The following is a 21,282-nucleotide window of genomic DNA, read 5'->3' as shown; positions in this document are numbered from 1 at the left end:
AAATAATTCCAAGCAGGTATGTTTAGTCCAGTGGAGTCATATGATGCCTCCGGTACTTCTAGGGTAGTCGAAATTTTGGTGGTTCTAGGGTTAAGGATAGAGCCTAACAGAAATTCCGAGATTGTGAAAATCGACCTACAAGTTATAAGTGGAGTTATTCAACTTATCGTGGGAGAAGTATGTGCAAGAATGCCGTTTTCGCATTTTCTGAGATCAGTTCTAGTCCTTAAGGATTGGGAAGAGAAAAGGTGGCCACGATGGCCCTCCTCATGGCACCAAGCTCCGCGCTGTGCGTGCCACCACTTTTGACAAATGGACTGCTGAGCCCGACAAGGACCTTTCCACATGGAGTACGAGAGATGCAAAGATGATCGCGCAGGGTGAAGTGGTTAGGTGCAAGGTTTGTGTGCAGTTTCCAGAGAAATTGTGTTAGTTCAAAAGCTTCCCGGGGTCCTATATCGTTCGGTCGAGAGTTTAAAAACTGTTGGCTTTAAAAGACATGTGAGGCAAAATGGTAAGTCTGGGAAGTGTCAGTACATTACGTCAGTACAACCCTGATTTCTTATTACATGGCCTGGAACACCAAACGTGCACATGCGCTTGGTTACAAGCCGGGGGGGGGGGGGGGGAGGGGCACAATCTAAGGGAGGGCTATATATTTTTCACATGCTCTTAGAGACAGGGGCACTCTACAACATAGAGCCCTATTCAAGAGAGGGCCCTAATCGCGAAAGAACGGTAATCCTTTTTTCTGCTCCTACACAAACAAACATGCACCAGGGATATCCTGACTTACCGAATCTCTCGCTTCCACTGAATGTCCAGCATTAAGTAGATATTCTAGGACGGACACATGACCTCCGAATGCTGCATAGTGTAATGGTGTATCAAAATCCTGGAAGTAGCATCGTTAATGATTACAAACCATGTACACACACACACACACACACACACACACACACACACACACAAACACACACACACACAAACACACACACACACAATCAACTGTCAAACACGCTCCCTGTCTCAGCTCCATCCGCCGTGAAGCAGTCGTTCCCGTTGAGACGGATTTATTGTCCAGAATCCAACTGACTACAAATCACTACTGAGGCCTAACTATATATGGCCAAGGTGTGAGAGTAGCCAGCAATAGGCGCCAAGCGTTGCAGGCACCACAAGCGCAGATATGACGTGTGGAATGGTATGGTGAGTATCAAAAAGTATTCTTTCTAGACCAAAGAGTGGTATATTTGATAACATTTAATAACGATAGAGATTTTTACGGTACTTCTCCAGACGTTTCGTTGTTCTGAACAACATCGTCAGTGGATATTCTTATCCACTGACGATGTTGTTCAGAACAACGAAACGTCTGGAGAAGTACCGTAAAAATCTCTATCGTTATTAAATGTATGTAAAATAGAAAAGGACATATGGATACGAGTTTAGAGTAACTCTCCATCACTGCAACATGATACTATAAACAGTCAGAAAGTGCAATAACTAGGCACAAAACTGACAGAGTACTGAGACATTCGACGTCCTGACACCTAACTTTAACACATCTCCGTAGCGCTAACCGACAGCCTTCCAACTTGGAAGGTTCAAGGTTATGGAAAAGACCAAAGAGGGGAAGGCAAGCTTGTAGCTTTTGCTTGTTTTCGTTGCGCTTGCCTTCCCCTCTTTGGTCTTTTCCATAACCTTGAACCTTCCAAGTTGGAAGGCTGTCGGTTAGCGCTACGGAGATGTGTTAAAGTTAGGTGTCAGGACGTCGAATGTCTCAGTACTCTGTCAGTTTTGTGCCTAGTTATTGCACTTTCTGACTGTATATAGTATCATGTTACAGTGATGGAGAGTTACTCTAAACTCGTATCCATATGTCCTTTTCTATTTTACATTTATTTATGGCTCAACATCCGAGTTATTAAATGTTATCAAATATACCACTCTTTGGTCTAGAAAGAATACTTTTTGATATTACAATGAGAGTGAATAATCAACGGCTTGTCCACCAACTCTTTGGTATGGTGAGTGTGTAGTATGGTAAGTGTGGCGGCAGCGCAAGTGCTACCTATGGAAGTGTCAACACCTAACAAGGCCGTGTGAAGGTAGCACCAAATGGAAGGTGTGATCGTCACGGTCCAGCTCTCACACTCCCCCACCCAAACTCAACTAAATATTCAAATAAAACTCAAAAAAGATGCATGCCGCTGTTTTGGGTCCACTTTAAGGAATTTCGTCGGCCGCTTAATCCGTGTACTCTTTCGTACCGGAGTCCCTTCCTCGATTGCCTCGCCCGTAGTGCCATCGGTTACCAGGGTTTGGTCACTTGGAGACTCGCCTTGTTCCCAGCTCAACCGTTGAGATGGTGCTGCCTCGAGCTCATTGTAATGGCGTTGAAGGCAGTGGTGGCGAGAACTAGACCCACACGTTTCGAGGAGGTACGTATTGTTGTTTCTCTCAACTACGGTATACAACTCAGATTTGTGGGCGTGTAGCTTCCCCAATTTTCGTTGCGCAGGCTGAAGCTTTATTCGGACCTGTTGACCGCCCTCATAACCACAGTAAGCCTTGCCGCCAACTCGCTTCCGCCTTTCCTCTTGAGCACTCCTTATTCGAACTTTCACTTGCCGAAACACGCTGTCCATGCGTTCTACCGTCCGTGGAGGTCTCAATCCTGCAGGCTGAGGCACTGCGCACTTCTCTGGCCTGCTCGGATGCTGGTGAAATAACAGCTCGTATGGAGAGTGTCCAGTAGTAGCATTTCTCGACGTATTATGGGCATATTGCACCGCACAAACTGCTTCAGGCCATACCGCTGTGTTGTCCTCACACACACACCGCACATTATCGACGAGTTGATTTTGGCGCTCCACCTGACCGTTTGACTGGGCATGGTTGGGACTGCTGAGTGCTTGCCGCATGCCAATTGCTGTACACATTTCGCGGAAGACAGCTCCAGTGAAATGCGAGCCACGGTCACTCTGCACAGTTTCTGGGATATCGAAAACCGTTACCCAGCGCTCCAACAAGACCATGGCGGCCGTCTTCGCCGTGCAGTCCACTGTTGGAATCAACATCGCATAGCGGGTCAGCACGTCCTGAATTGCCAGGATATACTGAAACTCCTCTGGTACCGATGGTTGGAAGGGGCCAACATAATCAATCTGAATCCGAGACAATGGCATCTTCGGAATATCCGTCGTCTCTAGCTGCATCATGTCTGGTTGCTTGGGGCGCTTGTGACGGTGGCACGCCTCACATCCTTGTACGTATGTCGCCACATCCTTGGACATAAACGGCCACCATACAATATCTCGTATGCGATCGTTTGTTCTGTTTCTTCCCATGTGACCACTCAGTGGTGCATCGTGCACCAATTCCAAAAACCTCCTGCGCAGAGACTGCAGTAGAACCACTACCATCATCTTTCTGCGACCTAGCGGCTCCTGTTGTGTCGATCTCCCTTTTGATTCTGTGTAGCGCAAGATTCCGTCATTGCCAATACTCAGTCGCGACCTTTTCCTCAGTACACACTTGGCTTCTTCCTCGAGCATCCCTACCGAGCCCGGCGCTTTCAGATATTTCATCACCGGGCCCAGTGCCGGGCACTTGAGCTGTTCTTCGACTATTTCCTGGATCGAGAACAGCGGCGTCAGTTGGTGAATACCGTCCTGCCTTCTGTCTTCCTGTTGCATGCTGAGACACTGCATCACTTTTGGCAGGTTGCAGTGGCCAATTCTCGACAGGTAGTCCACCATACTCAATTCGGGTGATGTGCCGGGGCGGTGAACCGCCTTCATTTTGAACTGCTGCAGATAGTCTAGCCATCGTTCCCTCCAGCCATGGGTCTCATCCATGGACAAGCTGTTGATCCACTTAAGACCTGCATGATCCGTGATTAGGTCGAATGGCTGGCTGGCCAGGTAGACCCGGAACTTCTTTATTGCAAAAACCACTGCGAGCAGCTCCCGGTCCGTCACTGGATAGTTCCGCTCTGCCTTTGTTAATGTATTGTGAAAGAATGCTACGGGCGCTAACTGCTTATGATCTCGTTGCTGTGCTAACATTGTGCCTGTTCCGACACCCGATGCATCTGTGACCAGAACGAACGGCCTGTTCATGTCTGGTAACTGCAGTACTGGGGTTGAGGCAACTTGTTGCTTTAGCATGTCAAACGATTTGATAGCTTCCTCACTCCATTGTAGAAGCGTGCTCCGTAAGCCCTTCATCATTTCGTAAAGTGGTTTAGCAATTGTGGCCATGCCTGGAATCCAGCGCTGAACATAAGAAAAAGCACCCATGGCTTTCCAGAGCAGAGTTACTGTTGTCGGTCTTGGTGTGCGGAGCAACGCCTGGACTCTGGCGTCTGATATTCCCATTGTACCTGCTGCAATCATGTGTCCCAGGAACTCTACCTCGCGTACTCCAAAACAGCACTTGTCAGGGTTCAACTGCACTCCTGCCGACCTGAGCTTGGTGAGAACCTCGCGCAAACGGCTGCCGTGCTCTTCCCAGTTTCGGCCCCAAACCAGCACATCATCTAGGTAGCAGAGCGCAGCTGTCCAATTCAGTTGGCCCAGTATCGCCGACATCAGTCTCTGAAATGTGGCTGGAGCTCCCGACAGGCCAAACGGAGTTACACGACCTGTCCATTCATACTGGCCATCCGGTGTGACGAAGGCAGTTTTTGCCGCATCCTCACCACACATCGGCATTTGGTAGTAGCCAGACTTCAAATCCACCGTGAAAAAGAACTGTGCTTCTGTTAGCTGATCCACCAGGTCATCTATCAAAGGTAACGGGTGATAGTCCATAGCCAATCTCAATCGTACGTTCTTGCGCCGAGCAGCTACTATCGGCGCAGCCCATGGTGATGTAGATTCCCGAATCAGTCCCTGCTGAATCAGGTATTGGACTTCCTCTCGCACCTCTTTCCGTGTGTCCTGTGCCAACCTGCGCGGTCTTGACCATTGTGGAGCCGAGTCACCCTTGAGGTGGATCCTGTGCTGGATTGTCGTTTTGCTGTTGGGAGCTGATCACCCTCTGCCCAAAACACGTCGCTGTACTCATTGACCAGGTTTTGGATTTCTCGCTTCTTGCTGGTATGCAGATTTTCAACCGTTTTGTATCCGGTAACCTGCCGTCGCTTCCCTTCTGCTCCCAGCGAGCTCTGTAGCGAGACCTCAAATTCAGCACGTACTACGCCAACAACTCTCCCTTTGGCTGCCTCCACTTCACTGTCTCCGGCATTGACCATACGTACCGTCGCACAGGAGGAACCCGGTCTGAGCAGACAGCACATTGCTCTGACTGTGTCATTGCTACCGGTAGAACTTGGCTCTAGGAAGTACTCAGCATCGGGCGTATGGCCACGGAGTGTGCACGGGACCAATGATTCCTCACCCGGCCTGATCTTGGTCATGTCTTTCACCACCACTCTGCACACTCCGGTTGGACGATTGGCTCTGTCCAATGACCTTGAGTTTCGATAGACTGGCTCCAGCTTCAGGCAATGTCCCTGTGTTATCAAGGTGCTGCGTGGCCAGTCCCAGGTCTGCTTGCCTAGCGGACTCAAAAAGTAGGCCCCACCGATCATGGGCACGACCAGGTCAGTCACAACATGGAATGGGTGGTTAGTAACAATGACCTTACCCAAGCGAACTGTCATTCTCAGGACACCCTCCATCTTGACTTCATTGCCGGATGCTGCTCTTGGGTTTGATTGCGATGACTGCTGGATACACTGCTTTTGGCGATCACTGAGGTGTGCCCTACTGATCAAACTGATATCAGCACCAGTGTCCAGCAGCATGCTTACCTCCTGGCCTGCCATTTGGGCCCGCACAAAAGGGCTGCGTGACAATTCACTGGCACCATGGATACTTGGTTGTGTCGGTAATGTTGGTTGCCCCATGCTACCGCCGTCCTGCACCTTGGACCGAGGGGGCTTTAACGAAAATCCTTCCGGTTAGCAGCACGATGCTCAGCCTAGGTGTGTGGCCTCAAGGTAGGCGCCTCCCGCTTTCTCGCTGGGCAATCTCGCCAGCCGCCTCTGTGGGCCTGTGACCCACAGTACCAGCACTTCCAATTACTAGGGCCCAGCTGCCTCCTTGCTTGAGGTGCCCGTGCTGAGGGCGACCGCAATGCCGCTACCTGATCAGTCAGCTCCTCGATCTGGCTCCTTAACGCTTCCACAGTTGAATCCGTCCTCAGTATGTTAGCACTTTGCTGTCCAGTTCTTCTATTCTCTGCTGCCCTCCAGCACGACTCCAGTCTTGTGCCCTTGGAAAGAATTTCCTCGTACGTCCTTGCCGTACTCGACTTCTCCTTTATGAAACCGTACACTTGCAAATCTTCCTTTAAACGCTGGTCCCTTACGCTCCTCACAAATTTCGACAACACTCTCTCCCGTCGGGCCTCCTCAGAGAGCTTCGGGAATGCTGTGCAGGCCAGCTGCTGGAGACGACTCAGCAACGCTAGTGTAGTCTCTCCGGACTCCTGCGCTGATTCCTTGAAGTCGTTAATATATGCCACTCTGGCTCTGGTGTGGCCATATCGTCCCTCCAGCAGTTTTATCACGTCCTCATCATCTTCGAGGGCATCCTTGTTCTCCTCTTGGCTCAGCCAAAGTAGAGGCTATCCACGGAGTTGCTGCATAATGGTACGAGCCCGGAACTCCTTGTCGTCTGCCCACAGCTTGGCCTCCCCCGACACATCCTTCAGCTTCTCATTCAGCACTCTGGTGTTCCTGTAGGCGGCGATGAACACTCTCCACTCACTCAAGGTCGTAGAGGTGCCGAAGTCCTGCCGAAGGTTCGCTGCCATCTCCAACACTGGTCCAAATCAAGCCGCTGCCACCAGTGAGACGGGTTTATTGTCCAGAATCCAACTGACTACAAATCACTACTGAGGCCTAACTATATGGCCAAGGTGTGAGAGTAGCCAGCAATAGGCGCCAAGCGTTGCACGCAGCACAAGCGCAGATATGACGTGTGGAATGGTATGGTGAGTGTGTATTATGGTAAGTGTGGCGGCAGCGCAAGTGCTACCTATGGAAGTGTCAACACCTAACAAGGCCGTGTGAAGGTAGCACCAAGTGGAAGGTGTGATCGTCACGGTCCAGCTCTCACACCGTACTACTGTATTGGCACATGGAACTCCCTTCCTGACAGGCTGCTGTCGCAGCGCCCACATAAAACACGTTTTCAGTCATTCAAGACAAAGGTCTACCGACACCTGAGAAACAGCAACTGGTACTGGGCAACAGATTCCCTGTAATTTGTCGAGCTCGTCGCTTGCCGGACCCGCTAATCCGCGTACCTGGCTTTGCTCAGAGTGCTCAGCTGTGTTTTGCATGCATGAACAAATCTTGTTATGCTTCTTTTCTTATCTCTGTTTATTTTTTCGCCAGGCGTGGGCCATCCCCTGGATTATCAAAATGGGTGCCTTTTTATTTTTCTGTTTTTTAGCTTGTTTTCTTTACACTTCTTTGTGCGAGTTTCGTATCAGATCTATTGAAAAAGCTCATAAGTTTTGGTTGACATGTACATTGTACATCAGTCCAAACACTGATAATTTACAATCTCTTTTCATCTTTTTTTAATTTTTCTAAACACCAACCGGTACTTTTACCCATTCTACTTCCCCATAGCTAGATCTAGCTTTGCTTTACATTACTGTTTCTTTTTCCTGGTGAGTGCTTGTGGCATTGAAGCCGAGACCTTTGGTGGAGTGGTCGATGGAGCCCCTGGTACCTCACCATCTCTGCTGGCCAGTGCAGCCCCTGCTCAGTAGCTGTTTGTTTTTGTCCACATAATTATTTATTTTGCGAGTTGGGTTTGTGAATAATAGTAAAAAAAAACAAAAACACATACATACACATGCAGATTCATACACATATTCATACACATGCACACATACGCTCATGGGTGCGCATGTGCAGACATGCACACAAGCGCGCATGCGTGCACACACACACATACACCATTGGACCATTGGACCATTGGACGCCCATCGCCGGAGGCGATGATAGCGATGCTACAGCAGAAGCCATGGCAACTTGTGCTGGGATTGCACCATTCAACAGCTTGCAAGGCTGAAGAATTGGCCGCCACTATTCAGCCTGGTCTACAGCACACAGCTATGAAGTGGCTTTTTCTGGCCAGTGAATCCCTACTTTTTGGTACTTTATATTTTTTTCCGCACACACATCACATCAAATACTCCGGCAAGCACTGGCTGTTGGTAACCACTCAGAAGGATGAAAGAAAAGTCGGGAAGAGTCTGAGAAAGAGAAGAAAGACGTGTGTGACCATAATCGTCACACACACACACACACACAAAAACTCATTGTAGTGAGTAAAAGCAACACTGGCACTGAGTTCCGAGACTTCCGCATCCTTATCGATAAAGAATTCATTGAGAATTAATGCCTTCTACTTAGCATCTGTGATGGGTTGGTCTTCAGTTAACCCTTTGTGAGTCCACTGGTTTCGGAGAAAATGACCAAATTTTCCATTCCGACAATAATCCCCTGTAACTCCACAGTTTTTGAGAATATGTATTTTGAAGTTGTGTTTTTCTGAATGGAATCGTTCGGCTGAATCCAAAAAACTATGTTAGAATGTTGCCATGGTTACCAATGTTGCCATATTAGGCACATATTGTCATAATCAAGTGTATAGCCGCGTTATTTACAGAGCGCACCATAGGAAGGAAATGAAACCATACTTTTATGTACAAATATACAGTAGACAAGATAGAAACTCACAGCACTGAGATAAGATATCCTTCACGGGAAGTGGCGTGCACGGTAAGCGGCGTAGCAGTCGTGGTCGCTCGTGATGTGGAGGTGAACATCGCACGTAGTGCAGTAGGTTACACACTGGTGCTGCTTGTTACCCACTTCTGTGCAGTTTCTGCAGTTCTTCCTTTTCCTCACTCCAGGTATGTGAAGCTGAGCAACAGGAACCTGGACATCCTGCGGAACAGGCACTGGGCGATACGAGCGCTTCGGTGGCGGTGCATGCTCATCAATCGATGACAGCTGCCGGATGAGGTTACAGCGGAAATCCGAGTGCTGCAAGTTGCATCGTCGACTTATCACCCCTGGATGCTGGCTCTGCCACAAGTGAAAGAGGCGGTATGCATTGACAGCGCACACGTCGACCATATCCAAGAAGAGACTCTTCCAGTATTTCTTCGTTTTGCGAAGCACACGGTGCGTTTCGATCAGCTGATCGAACGTGTCGACTCCACCCATGCTGCTGTTGTAGTCTCTGATGCACATTTGCCTCTGCACTTCCATTTGCTGGTGTGCACCATCAATCTTGACATTTCTTGTTACTGTGTCATGCTCATGGCCCTGATGTATGTTGCTGTACATTGACACACACCGCTTGTCCTTCCATTGCTGGTACAGGTGATCTCTGTTGCGAACATAGCGTGTTGCACCTCGCTCTGCATGTTTCTCGAACTGTTTCATGTCGGTCCGCAATACGGCTGGAAATCCAGTGCGGTTCGCGCGGACGGTGCCAACCAACGATATTTGCTTGGTACGAAGAGATGTGGCCAGGGTTTCGGAAGTGTAAAAATTGTCCGTGTAGATCACACTTCCGGCGCGCACGTCACTGACCAGCCGCATCACCACAGCATGAGTCAGGCCATTTTCACCTCCAGGTTGCTGGCCTGTGTAAACTTCAAAGTTTACAACAATGGAGCTTTGGGCGTCGCAGGCAGCGAAGACCTTGAAGCCCCATTTGACGGGCTTTTTGGGCATATACTGCGTAAAAGGAGCGCGTCCCTTGCACTTGACCATGCGCTCGTCAACACTAACGCACTTGCCAGGGATGAACAAACGCTTGCAGGCCGCCTGCAGATGGTCGTGAAGGTATCGCACCTTACGAAGTCGATCATTTATATCCTCTGCCCTGAAGTCCACAATCTTGATGAAGCACATCAGCGCTAAGTACCTCCGGTAGGTTCGAATCATGCAGCTCCACGTCCTCGCCCTCTTCCACGCGCGGGGACACCTACTGCTTGGCCTCTGCCTCGTCCAGCGCCACGTCCACGAGCAGCGACGGGAACAGGAATAGCGATATCGTCAGCCGAATCGGATCCTATAATTTGCTCCAAGTCGGAAAAGAGATCGTCATTCAGGCGATCTTCCTCGTCAGACGAAATAAAATCGTTGTCCGAGTCACCTACCTCGTCGCCTGAAGAGCAAGCGATATCCTCTACTGGGAGATCTGCTTGGTCCGCGTCTTGTATTAGGCGAAGCGCCTCGTCTGCATCCATCGCTGGATAAGTCCAAATTCTAATTTTGACATAATTGCAAAGGCTCTTTCAAAGCGTGCTATCAAAAAAATTTTAGTGGCGACCTACATCATGTTTAGTACCTACGTCACGGAAATTTTCTCAGGTACGCGGTGGTGAAGTCTCGGCGCGATGCGGTAAACCAGTCAAGCGCGACGATCAAAAATGTGACGCGCATTTGAAACGAGCGAAATCGCTCGTTGAGCGCACAAAGGGTTAAAGGTCAGCGGCCCTGTGTGTGGGGGAGGGGGGGGGGGGGAAGGGAGTAAAGGGTAACTATATGTAACTACTTCCGAGTACATGTAACTACTGTAAAACCGAAAAGTCTAACGAGTCACAAAGTTTTAACGACCAATTTTTATTCGCTATTTGAAGAAACGTTATCCTGAACCCAATGTGTGAACATGCGCATGCATCAATGCATATTCTTAGTGGCCAGGCAGCCATTGTTAAATTTTCTGCACGTTATCATGCCAAAATTACAAAAACGTTAAACATTTTGGTCGTTAGACTTTCCGGTTTTGCAGTACATCTAGATGTGCTAGTACTCGTTGGCAACAATCCGAACTAGCACACACACTGCACTGTATTGCTTTGTACTGCATTCAAGACTGACGTTATGGACTTTGCTTTGCTGCGTAATCACAAATGCCACCCAGTCTGTTTTGCTGAAAAGAAAACAAATATTGCTTGCCCTTTTGTGTTCTGGCAGACAATAGATCGTGCTTCAGACGTGTTTCTTTGTAGTATTCCTTTTCCTTTCGTAGCCTTGCTGCCAGGCAGAGTGTCACCTTGATACTGTATTTCTTCAGCATGTATCACCTAGCTGTATACACTGTCAAGGCAATAACTTGCCAAGCCCTCCATGGCGAGCTTTCTCAGTGCGGCTTGAACCCGAAAGGAAAAATAAGTATTTTACAGGACTGTTTGCTCGCATAGCTATCCCTTGGTAGTCAGGTCTGCTCTGGCCTCGAAAACCAGCAACATGACAGTGCGGACACGGTTGGCGAGCCCAGGAGCCCGACCGAAACCAATGCCTCTTTGACCAGCTCAGGTGACGGGGGCTCAATGGGCCTCCGCGCTCTCGTACGGGACGAGGTGCATTCAGCTTTGTCGGCCGCCATTACCGGGAGCATTATGCCTATCCGCACGTATTATGCGGCTGCTGACGCCGCTACGCCAGCCCAAGGCCCAGGCTCTTGAAACCTGCCCGTTCAGCCACATGCACCAGCTGTGCCCAAAGCTGTGCAAGAATATATTTTGCGAGGGGAGTTCGTAGATATTTCAAGTTTGTTTACTGATATCTTCCATCCCCACCCCCACCCCCGAACATTCCGGCTGGTGCATAGCCCGAATAACGATAGCCAGCTAAATATACTTGAGTCGGATGACGCGAGGCAGATGCGTCGGAAGGCTCACGATATAGCTACCTGGCTCGATGCCTGGACCATATACATGTCTGTTATCACAGCTGCTGCCCCACACCGCATTGCTGAACTGTTTGCGTAAGGGTAGTTGATAGTGACTGCTAACCACCAATTGTCCCTAAGCGCGTGGCTATAATACGACCGCCAGCTGCGGATACTCGTGGCCCAGCAACCAGGGACGAAGAGATTGGCCACCGTCGCTGTGAACCTGTGCCAGATAGCCTTCACACTCAAGTTCACAGGACATACGTGCCCAACATGCCCTCAATGGAAGACGGTCCATCCAGGGGCGGGTCTGTGTCCTTTGAGTACTCAAGCCCAATATCCCAAGCCAGCAGCATTTACCTCCAGTGGTTTCACTCGCACCAGCTAAGGCCGAGAAATCTGCCCAATCTTCTATAGAGGTCGCTTTTCTTCGTCGTCGTGCCGTTTCTCCCATAACTGCAGCCAGTGTGGCAAGGACCACCCATGCATCAGGTGCAAGCAGCGGCAGCGCGGAGCCAATCGGCCACCCTGCCGTTCCCAGTAGAATGGCTAACGAAACGATTGACTCTCTTCATAGCTTCTTTCCTATACACTCTGCAAACAGCCAAAGTGATCACTCATGAGTGAGCCGCAACAGTACCCGCGAGCGGATGCCGGTTCCTGATCGACGTTGCTAACACCCTACCAGGGTGAAGCAATTGGCATTGCAAATGGCCAAAGCAATCGCTCATGCTTGAGCGACAATAGTACCAGCGATCGGGTGCAATGACTACTGATTGGCGTCGCAAACAGCCGACCAATAGTACGCAATTTCAAACAGAGATAGTAGCAGCAAAGCAACTAATTGAAGGAAGCTGTTTCCAAAAAACCAGTACACGACACCCCAGCAAGCATTCACCACCAATGCACGAGAGCTAAGAACAAGTCATTATTCCTTTTCGAGCCAGGACCGCATATATGCACTCCCACCTATGGAAATTCGCGCATTACGTGGCAGTGCTTAGGCCAGTGTACAAACTATCGTAACTCCGTGAGACACAAAATGCACCGAACCAGTCACTAAACCGTTGGAAAGGTCTTGAGCTCATCTTTCCGATGATATAACGTTTTTGACCGTAGAATAAAGATTCACTGAGCGGTGACAAGATGAACACGGAAATTATGGCCCAGAGCGAACGGGAATTGTTTTGTTCATGGCTTCGCAATTTTTGGAGCATACTAGGGGATTTATCTTTAGCATGTCGCATGGTTGATAGGCATCAAATGAAGCGCTTGGATCTCAGCTTCGCAGTGCAGTTTGAATCGTGAGACTCGGTTGAATTTGGCAAGATGGCGAACAAGAACTTGAAATTGAGTTGTTGTGGCGTTCCGAGGCACAGTGGAATAGTTTGGAGAAAAGGTGGAAGTGGCTCTGGTGTGTCTATGTCGCAGATGGCTACCATGATGTATTTGCTTGGCCCTGATCTTTCCAATGAGCCCAGGATGATGAAAATCCGTCAAGGTGGAGTGAAATGAGAATAATATTCTTTCGGAGCTGTGCTCGCAAACTTCACCAAGAGAGTCAGTGCACTTGACAGCCGGCCTATTGGAGAAAAGGGGCCCAGCATGCAAAGGGCTAATTTACGAGGTGGATAAATGTAAGCATGCAGATGGATAAGATCCAACGCCTGTTCTCAGCACAGCAAATTAGCAATGACAATCGGTGCCTGTATGTCAAGGCCTTACTACATTGACTGGAATGGCAGCACTGCTCGGTCTGGTTGTGCTTGAGCAGCTTCGGCGAGACGCCGGAATTCCTCCATGTAGAAACGAGGCAGCGAATCGGCAATGCAGTTATACTGGCCAGCGACGTGAGCAGCAGTGATGGTGAAATTGAAGGGGGCGCACACAAAGAACAGCTCCCTGATCCGGGTCATCACTCGCAGTGACATGGATGTGGTGGAGCGGATGCAATCTACCACAGCCTTGTTGTCACAGTGCATTGTGATACGAAGCTGGCACCATTTCTTGCCCCAGGGGCAGCAAGCTGTGACCAACGCAAAGTGATCCTTCCATTCAATGCTGTGAGCGAGTTGAGCTGGCAACCAGAGGGCCCTTGAAGCTAGCGGCCGCTGTTGAGTGCTCCCCAACCCGGTGTGTCGCTGGCATCAGATAACAGCTCCAAGTCTGGAGATGGTGTCCAATTTGGGAACAGGAATAATGACTTTCCGTTCCATTATTCCAGGAGCCGTAGCCACCATTGTATATCTTCCTAGCACTCGGTAGTCAGACTGATGCGGTAGTGAGGCTGTTGGTTGCGACAGCAAATAGACCACAGGCGCCGCATAAATATCCGGCCGGGTACGATGACTCCTGCAGCGAAGGAGAGTTTCCCCAGAAGAGATTCGAGTCCGCACTGGCACATGGTGGGGTTGATGCTCGCTGCAGTCAACTGGCGCTTGATGTCAGCCAATTTGTCGTCAGGCTTTCATCTTCTCAGAATCCATGGTAATGCCCAGGAATGTTGCAGCCACTGCTGAACTGTAACTGAAGCTGGCATGGAGCAGAATACGAGGTTGCCATGGTATCGGGCAGCAGCGGGGTGAAATGTACAAAGTCACCCTTCAATTTGTTCTCTCGTACAGGGGAAGGGCGGGATTACCAACGTTGGGAGACTCCGCCAGAGGTGGAGTTCCAGATCCAGGGGCGGTAATGGTGGCCAGCATTGGAGTGATGGCCTCCGACAAGGCAACATTGACGGCGGAGTGTACTTACCGCCGCACAAACTGGCGCAAATCGATATTCCCACTCCGGTCTGGGACCAGGGGACTCGGAGAGGCTGCTGCAACACTCTCCAGCTCCTGCTCTTGTTCCTGCTCTTGCGCCCGCTGCAAGGAAGCCATGGGCGACGGGACTAGAGGTTCCTGTGCTTGACGTGTCCTCGATACTGAGCAGCAAACGGGCAAGGAGCGTGGGCTTTGTTCCACTCAAATTGAGCCCACGGCCTTCCAGCTCGGCCCGGAAGTCCGACACTTTCAAACGACATGCTTCAGAGGTAGACAACATGTTTGGCGGAGCGGGTTGGCAGACCACACGACGTTCGTAAAGAGAGTCCATGCCTCCATCCATTTCGGCAAGTCGTGAATGTGTCGATGAATGGGTTGGGCAGCGTCACCTTCCACCACCTCCAGAGACTTCCAGCCACTGTTGAACTGTAACTGAAGCTGGCGTGGAGCAGAATACAAGGTTGCCATGGTATCGGGCAGCAGCTGGGTGAAATGTACAAAGTCCACCTTCAATACTTTCACTCATTAAGTCTGGGGAACGGCGAGATTACCAGCGTTGGGAGACTCCGTCGGAGGTGGAGTTCCAGATCCAGGGGCGGTATTGGTGGCCAGCATTGGAGTGATGGCTTCCGACAAGGCAACATTGATGGCGGAGTGTACTTCCCGCCGCACAAACTGGCACAAATCGACATTCCTACTCCGGTCGAGGACCAGGGGACTCGGAGAGGCTGCTGCAACACTCTCCAGCTCCTGCTCTTGTTCCTGCTCTTGCGCCCGCTGCAAAGATACCGTGGCCGACGGGACTAGAGGTTCCTGTGCTTGACGTGTCCTCGATACTGAGCAACAAACGGGCAAGTAGCGTGGGCTTTGTTCCACTCGAATTGAGCCCACGGCCTTCCAGCTCGGCCCGGAAGTCCGACACTTTTCATACGACATGCTTCAGAGGTAGACAACATGTTTGTCGTGCAGTAAATGGCTGCGAGGGAACTACAAAGAGTCTTAATAAACGAGAGAGCTTGGAAGCTCAGGGCCCTTCTCTATCTTTTTTTTGCCCAGCTAGCTCATCATGCATGTTATTAGAACTGATGGAAATCTTTTTTTCCATAGATTGGCTACATCAAACTTTCTCTTTGAATTCGAGGGTAATACGACACCACCTACCACCTTAAAAAGAATAGGGATGTTATACTTTTTTTCATTTCTCCAGCCTGGGATCCGAACCAACAATATTGCCCTGCATGCATTCCCCCAATACACTTCGCACACATACTCATTCTTCCAAGTTGCTTCACGTTATGATCTTGTATTTGAAAGCCCTATTTGAATATTGTGGCCAGCTGTCTTTGATGGTACGGTACGGTGTGGGACAGGTACGGGATAGCGCCGGGCATGCCGATGGGACAAACAAACGCGGAATTAAAGCTGTGTAGACCCTGGCTAGCGCCAGACGTTACTGATGTAACTTCTTTTGCATAGCTACGGGAATAATTATATTCTCCAAGATAAATTCTGGTGGCTGCTCAGTACCACTGCAAAGGAAAGCACAAGCCTAAGTGAGCACAGCAAGAACTACCCAAGGTGATTTGGGCACGCATGCACAGCAGTCAAGTGCGCCTGTAAACCCAGCTCAGTGGCAGCATGAAATAGAGAGCAGCGCATCGGTCTTATTGCTAACTAGGGTTAGCCCAAAAGCTAACCAAACATTTAAAATTAAAAAAATGTTCCACTGATGATAGTCACGAGAAAACATTTTTTTCATTTACTTCCTCCGTATACAAAACTTCGTGACTTTTTTTCAACAGTGTTTTTTAGCAAGAACCTGCTCAGCGAACCGCAGCAAAGTCTGTCATCGACAACCTACATTCAGGTTGAGGTACGTTTGGTTGATCCTGAACAGATTCTCCACGGAAGCCATGCTGTGAGGACGTTGCCAACAGGAACTCACGAGTTTTTTTTTTCTCCACGGAAGCCATGCTGTGAGGACGTTGCCAAAAAACGACCTTAGGTGCTATTTTGGCAAAATTGAGTTTGTGCTGGATTGTTAACCCATGACCCTTTCTTCAACTTCTGGTGAAGACTTAGGTGGATTGCATACATATTCAGTTAGATATAATGACAATTTCTCTGCACTTTTCCTGCATTCTTTTAGGAAAAATAGCAAAAATCCTGGATTTTATGCTACATTGTGGAACCAATGCTGTAAGAATTCAAGCAGTATGATTACAATCGAACTTTGCAGAATAAATCTGTATGTCATAATGTTCAAAAGGAAAGGTTTATGATGGCATTGGATCTTCCTGTTGTGGAGATACACACATTCTATCTCTGTTCTGTGGATGGTGTTGCTCACGAATCTGCTGGAAGAGGTATTTCGCTCTGTTTGAGGATATGCCAGCCAGAGTGATGGGTAGAGGAAGGTGCAAAGTAGTGAAGAAGTTCGGATCAATGCTGGGTTAAAGGATATTGATAGTTTTATCTGGTACTGGTAGTTAGAACATCTAGTTATTTCTACATCAGCCGCACACATTGTTTCGTAATCGGTGATATCATGGCAGTCTCTTTTCCAAATCTTGCCAAGCGTACTGTATGCAGCTTTGCCACCAGGCTTTGTGAATGCCTGGTGAACAAGCTTCTTCGTAGTGATACTGGGCAAAGACATGTAGGTTGGTACTGGCTTGTTGTGCTCATGTGGAGCTGCAGGTTAAAGGAGGCCATGAACTATAGCATAATGGCATTAATGCTCGATAAAATGCTTCAGCTCCACAACATCTTCCCTAAGGCAGTGCATTCCAGAGTTCATTCCCTTCCTGTGTTGGGCTGATTTCACTTGCACTGACAGCAGCCTGCACAGATTTCAGCACCCACGGCTTGATCCTGGAGGCATACACAAAGACGTTCTGACATGCATGTACATGACATCCACACCAGCCACTGACTGTACTTCAGTAGTTCAGAGTAGTATTGTTGAGCCCAATCTATCACATCTCCCAGGCATGCTGGACGCGCTGGGTAGCCTTATCACGTCTCCTGAGCACGTCTAGCTTTCCGCCTACAAGTACACACACAAGCAGCACTCTGACTTGGTCAGGACATGCGCTGTGTGCGCTGTAAGTGTAAGCAAAGTTTCAAGTGTCACGCTCTTGAAACAGCACCAGTGCGGAACACCTACAGCCCTCGTCGAACTTGTCGCGCTCCTCCTGGATTGTAGACAGTACTTGACAGTACTTGGTCTGCACTCTGTTTATTGCCGGCATTGATGGGCTGGGCTGGTGGCAGAGCTGATGCCTGATCGAAATTCTGCTCTGCATCACCGTCCAGCTCGATCAGCGTTGCGTCCTGCGATTCCACACCCGACACTCCTCGGCACTGCTGTCATCAGAACTGCGATTGAACCAGGCCAAAAATGACTATTCATCGTGAAGGAGTTAGGCTGGAACCTCTGAGGAGAAGCCCACAGCAATTTGAGCTACCGACCGTCTTCTGCTTCACTCCGCCATGACTCACACCTTGTAATCTTCAAAAATTGACAGATCGTAACTTTGTTTTTTCTCGAAAAAATTACGAAGCACCTAAGGTCGGTTTTCGCAGAGCGCAGGTAATGCAAAAAACTAACACCTACTTGCTCGAAATTGACACCGTGACGAAGTGGAGACCCCGGCTGGAACACGGAGTCACGCGGCACTCGCCGCCCTGAATTGAAGCTGGCCAGGCTCGTACTTGCGGAGCGGCCCCATACATCCACGCAGCGTGAGAACATAATTATTTCGGTTCCGCTCGCACTGCAATATGAAACATTTCAGTCGTCGTGCAACCAGCGCAGACTCCGGATCGGAATGTCGAGGACCTGGCTTTCTTTGCCTCTCTCCAATCAGACGTTTCCTTAGTCGCCAAGGGGAATCGCAGGGACCTCCTCGAAGCCATTGTAGTATGCTGGGAGGATTACCCTGCTGCGAAAATGCGAAGCTTGGTGTTGTGCTTGAGCGACTCGTTTCACAGCAAAGTGGAGGTTGTGGGTTGGAACGACTGGATATAGTCGTCACAGATTCGTACACAGCTCTGGAAATGAAGAGGACGTAGCCAAAGTCCCGAGTCGTATCATCACTGCAGCTGAAAAGAATCTGAACGAAATGCGAGCGGAAGCACCGACTGTTGGCGATGTGGAGTCAGCGTCGTCAGGTGACACTGACACGAGCGACGAAGACTCTGAATAAAGTCAATCTCATTCGTCGGACTTGTTTTTTTCTTATAGCTTGTAAACAGGTTAGACAATGCCACGAGTGTGATTCCAGGTCAAACGGAACAATTCCAGAGCTGTGTGCAGCCTTCAAAAAAAGTGTTGTACACGGAGCAAATAATACTTTTATGATATGTACATGGTTATGAGTGCACAATTGGTTTTACTCATTGCTATTTTACGACTATTGTCTTCTCGTAGGTTATTGACATAATTATGAGTACATGGACACATTGTCCCACAGCAGCAGCACTCATCTATAAGCAGCTGTGACCCTCTCTGTAAGGGTTACCTGACGGCCAGAATGTGTTTTCATGCCGTCATGGAGTTGCTTGGGAGACTCACTGGCTGGTGGAGTGGTCTGATTCCTGCAGACATCGCTAAAGGAAACTAGACGAGGCGAAGAACACGCGCAAGAGGCATCAGCAGATACAGTACAGGTGAGAGGTGCCTTAGCTTCCATTGACGCTGGCATAAGTGGCTCACTACCTGTAGCCGATTGTGGTGCGTTTGGGCCAGTCGGACTCGAAACGCTAACAGGAGGCGTGGACAGCGGTGACTTGGGTACTGAGGCAACAAACTCAGGCCAATCAGACGATGCAACAGCAGGTGAGACCAATTCTCTGACAGGCTGGCGGTTATGAAGCAGAATCGGGACACCGTCGGTTACCTCCACTATCCTCTCGAACTGCTACACCACCGTCTACAGCTTCGCTGGATCATTGTATCCGTCAGAGAGTATCATGCACTTGCCCACCTCCAGATCTGACAAGGCTTTCACTCCTCGATGTCGAGAATGTTGGATGTCGAACTGAACCTGGTTCAGTCGTCGATGGAACGGTAAATGAGCCTTGAGTGCCACCAGTCCCTTGACGAGACGATGGAGTCGTTCCACTATGCCATTGGAACCGGGATAATGTGGGCTGGAGCAGATGTGACGAATGGCCAGATGCTGTAATAAAGTGGTCATCTGCTAAGACACCAACTGTGGCCCATTATCCGAAACCAATACAACAAGAGGTCGAATTGGGCAAACACTTCATCTAGCTCGTCCACGATAGCGGTAGTCGTTGTAGAGGACAGAACTTTGAGAATAGGGCAGCAGGAACCATACACAATCAGGGGAAGAGTACGGAGTGACCCTCAATAGATGCCAGGTTGATTACCAGCTTCTCCCACACGCCTCAGTGGGAAAAAGATCGTGTGGACTGTTTGCGCAACGTTGCCAACACTTGAAGCAACATTCCACATACAGACAAGCGTCCTTGGTGAGCCCGGCCACCAAACTCTCTGCCGAAGGGAATCTTGAAAGGCTTCCTCGCCCGGGTGTCTCTCATGCACTAAAGCCATGACGGAGTGGCGTAGCCCGTCTGGTATCACAACACGTGCCGACAATAGCAACACACCGTCAGCTTCTGTGAGTTGATCTCTGACGCCAGCTCAGCACGTGTGGTATTTTGCCAGGATGAGGTGAGCACACACTGCAGGAAACTGTGAAGTGTTGGGCCGTGTTGAGTAGAACGGCGGATCTCCTCAAGGTTGACTGATGTTGCCTCAAGAACCATGTTGACGTACTCATGCAATGAGCGGGACTCCGCTGGAGACCAGACAGTGGTTTTTAGCGGAGCACGAGACAAAGCATTAACGCACAACAGTTGCTTTCCTGGGATATGCTTGAGTTAGTACGAATACCGCATCAGAGATAATAGCCAACACTCGAGACATGGTGGAACGTCAGCGAATGTTTTCTGAACTATATGGAGGAGTGATCTGTGATACATGAAGACGTCCTCATCCCGGCCCAGAACGTACTGGCAGAAGCGAGTTAAAGCGAATACCACACTCAACATGTCACGCTCCATCTGCAAATACCATTTCTCCCCATCAGTCAATGATCTGCTGGCGCAAGTGACCGGCACCCACTGGCCCTTGCCGCAGTGCTGCCAGAGTATAGCGCCCAAATCTTGAGGTGAAGCATCGCAGCTGACAGCCGTACGGACATCTGGAGATGGGCGGAAGTACGCCCGTGTTGCAGAAATGAAGCGACTAGCTGCTTCACAGCGTTGAATGCCGCAATCAGCCTCTCAGTAGCTGCAAATGGTTTGGTTATCGTAATCAACTAGTCCGCAATAGTGTCATTCATGAGGAGTACAGTTAGATATTGGCGTCCGGTTTTGTACAATTCGTTTTCCCAAAGCCTCTTCTTTATCTCTGATATTGCTGACCTACCCAAGTTGTGTGATGTGTTGCTTTGCTGCTTCGAATTGTAGTTAGACTGCATTGTCATGTTATTAACCCTTTATGTACTGAAAAATTGTACACAGACGGAATTTGATCTCAACTCACCTCAAATTCTATAATTATCCGGATCATAACTTTAGTCTCCTTTTGACGATTTTTTCAATCTTGGGCTTCCTGGAAAGCTCGTCACAAGAGGAACACATCGAGCCCACGCTTGCCACCACGAAGGTCAAAACACCAGCGCTACAGCCCAGCGTCTTAGCTGCAAAGCCAATATTCCGACAGAAGTCGTCTTGCATCAGCCATTTCG

General features: G+C 49.4%; 1 protein-coding gene across 1 annotated transcript in view; it reads right to left on the bottom strand.

The window, feature by feature from the left end:
* Positions 1 to 226: 226 nt before the first annotated feature.
* LOC135829118 (uncharacterized) overlaps positions 227 to 21,282 on the bottom strand; it is a 68,639-nt gene continuing 47,583 nt past the window's right edge. Inside the window, exons 6-7 of the mRNA XM_065341524.1 lie at positions 797 to 895; positions 227 to 337 (exon numbers count right to left, since the gene is read on the bottom strand). Of these exons, the coding sequence (XP_065197596.1) occupies positions 227 to 337; positions 797 to 895 (210 nt within the window). The remainder of the gene's footprint in view (positions 338 to 796; positions 896 to 21,282) is intronic.

The sequence above is a fragment of the Sycon ciliatum genome, chromosome 13, assembly GCF_964019385.1.
Source record: "Sycon ciliatum chromosome 13, ocSycCili1.1, whole genome shotgun sequence".
In the NCBI taxonomy this organism is placed as follows: domain Eukaryota; kingdom Metazoa; phylum Porifera; class Calcarea; order Leucosolenida; family Sycettidae; genus Sycon; species Sycon ciliatum.
This window is presented reverse-complemented; position numbering and strand designations above follow the sequence as displayed.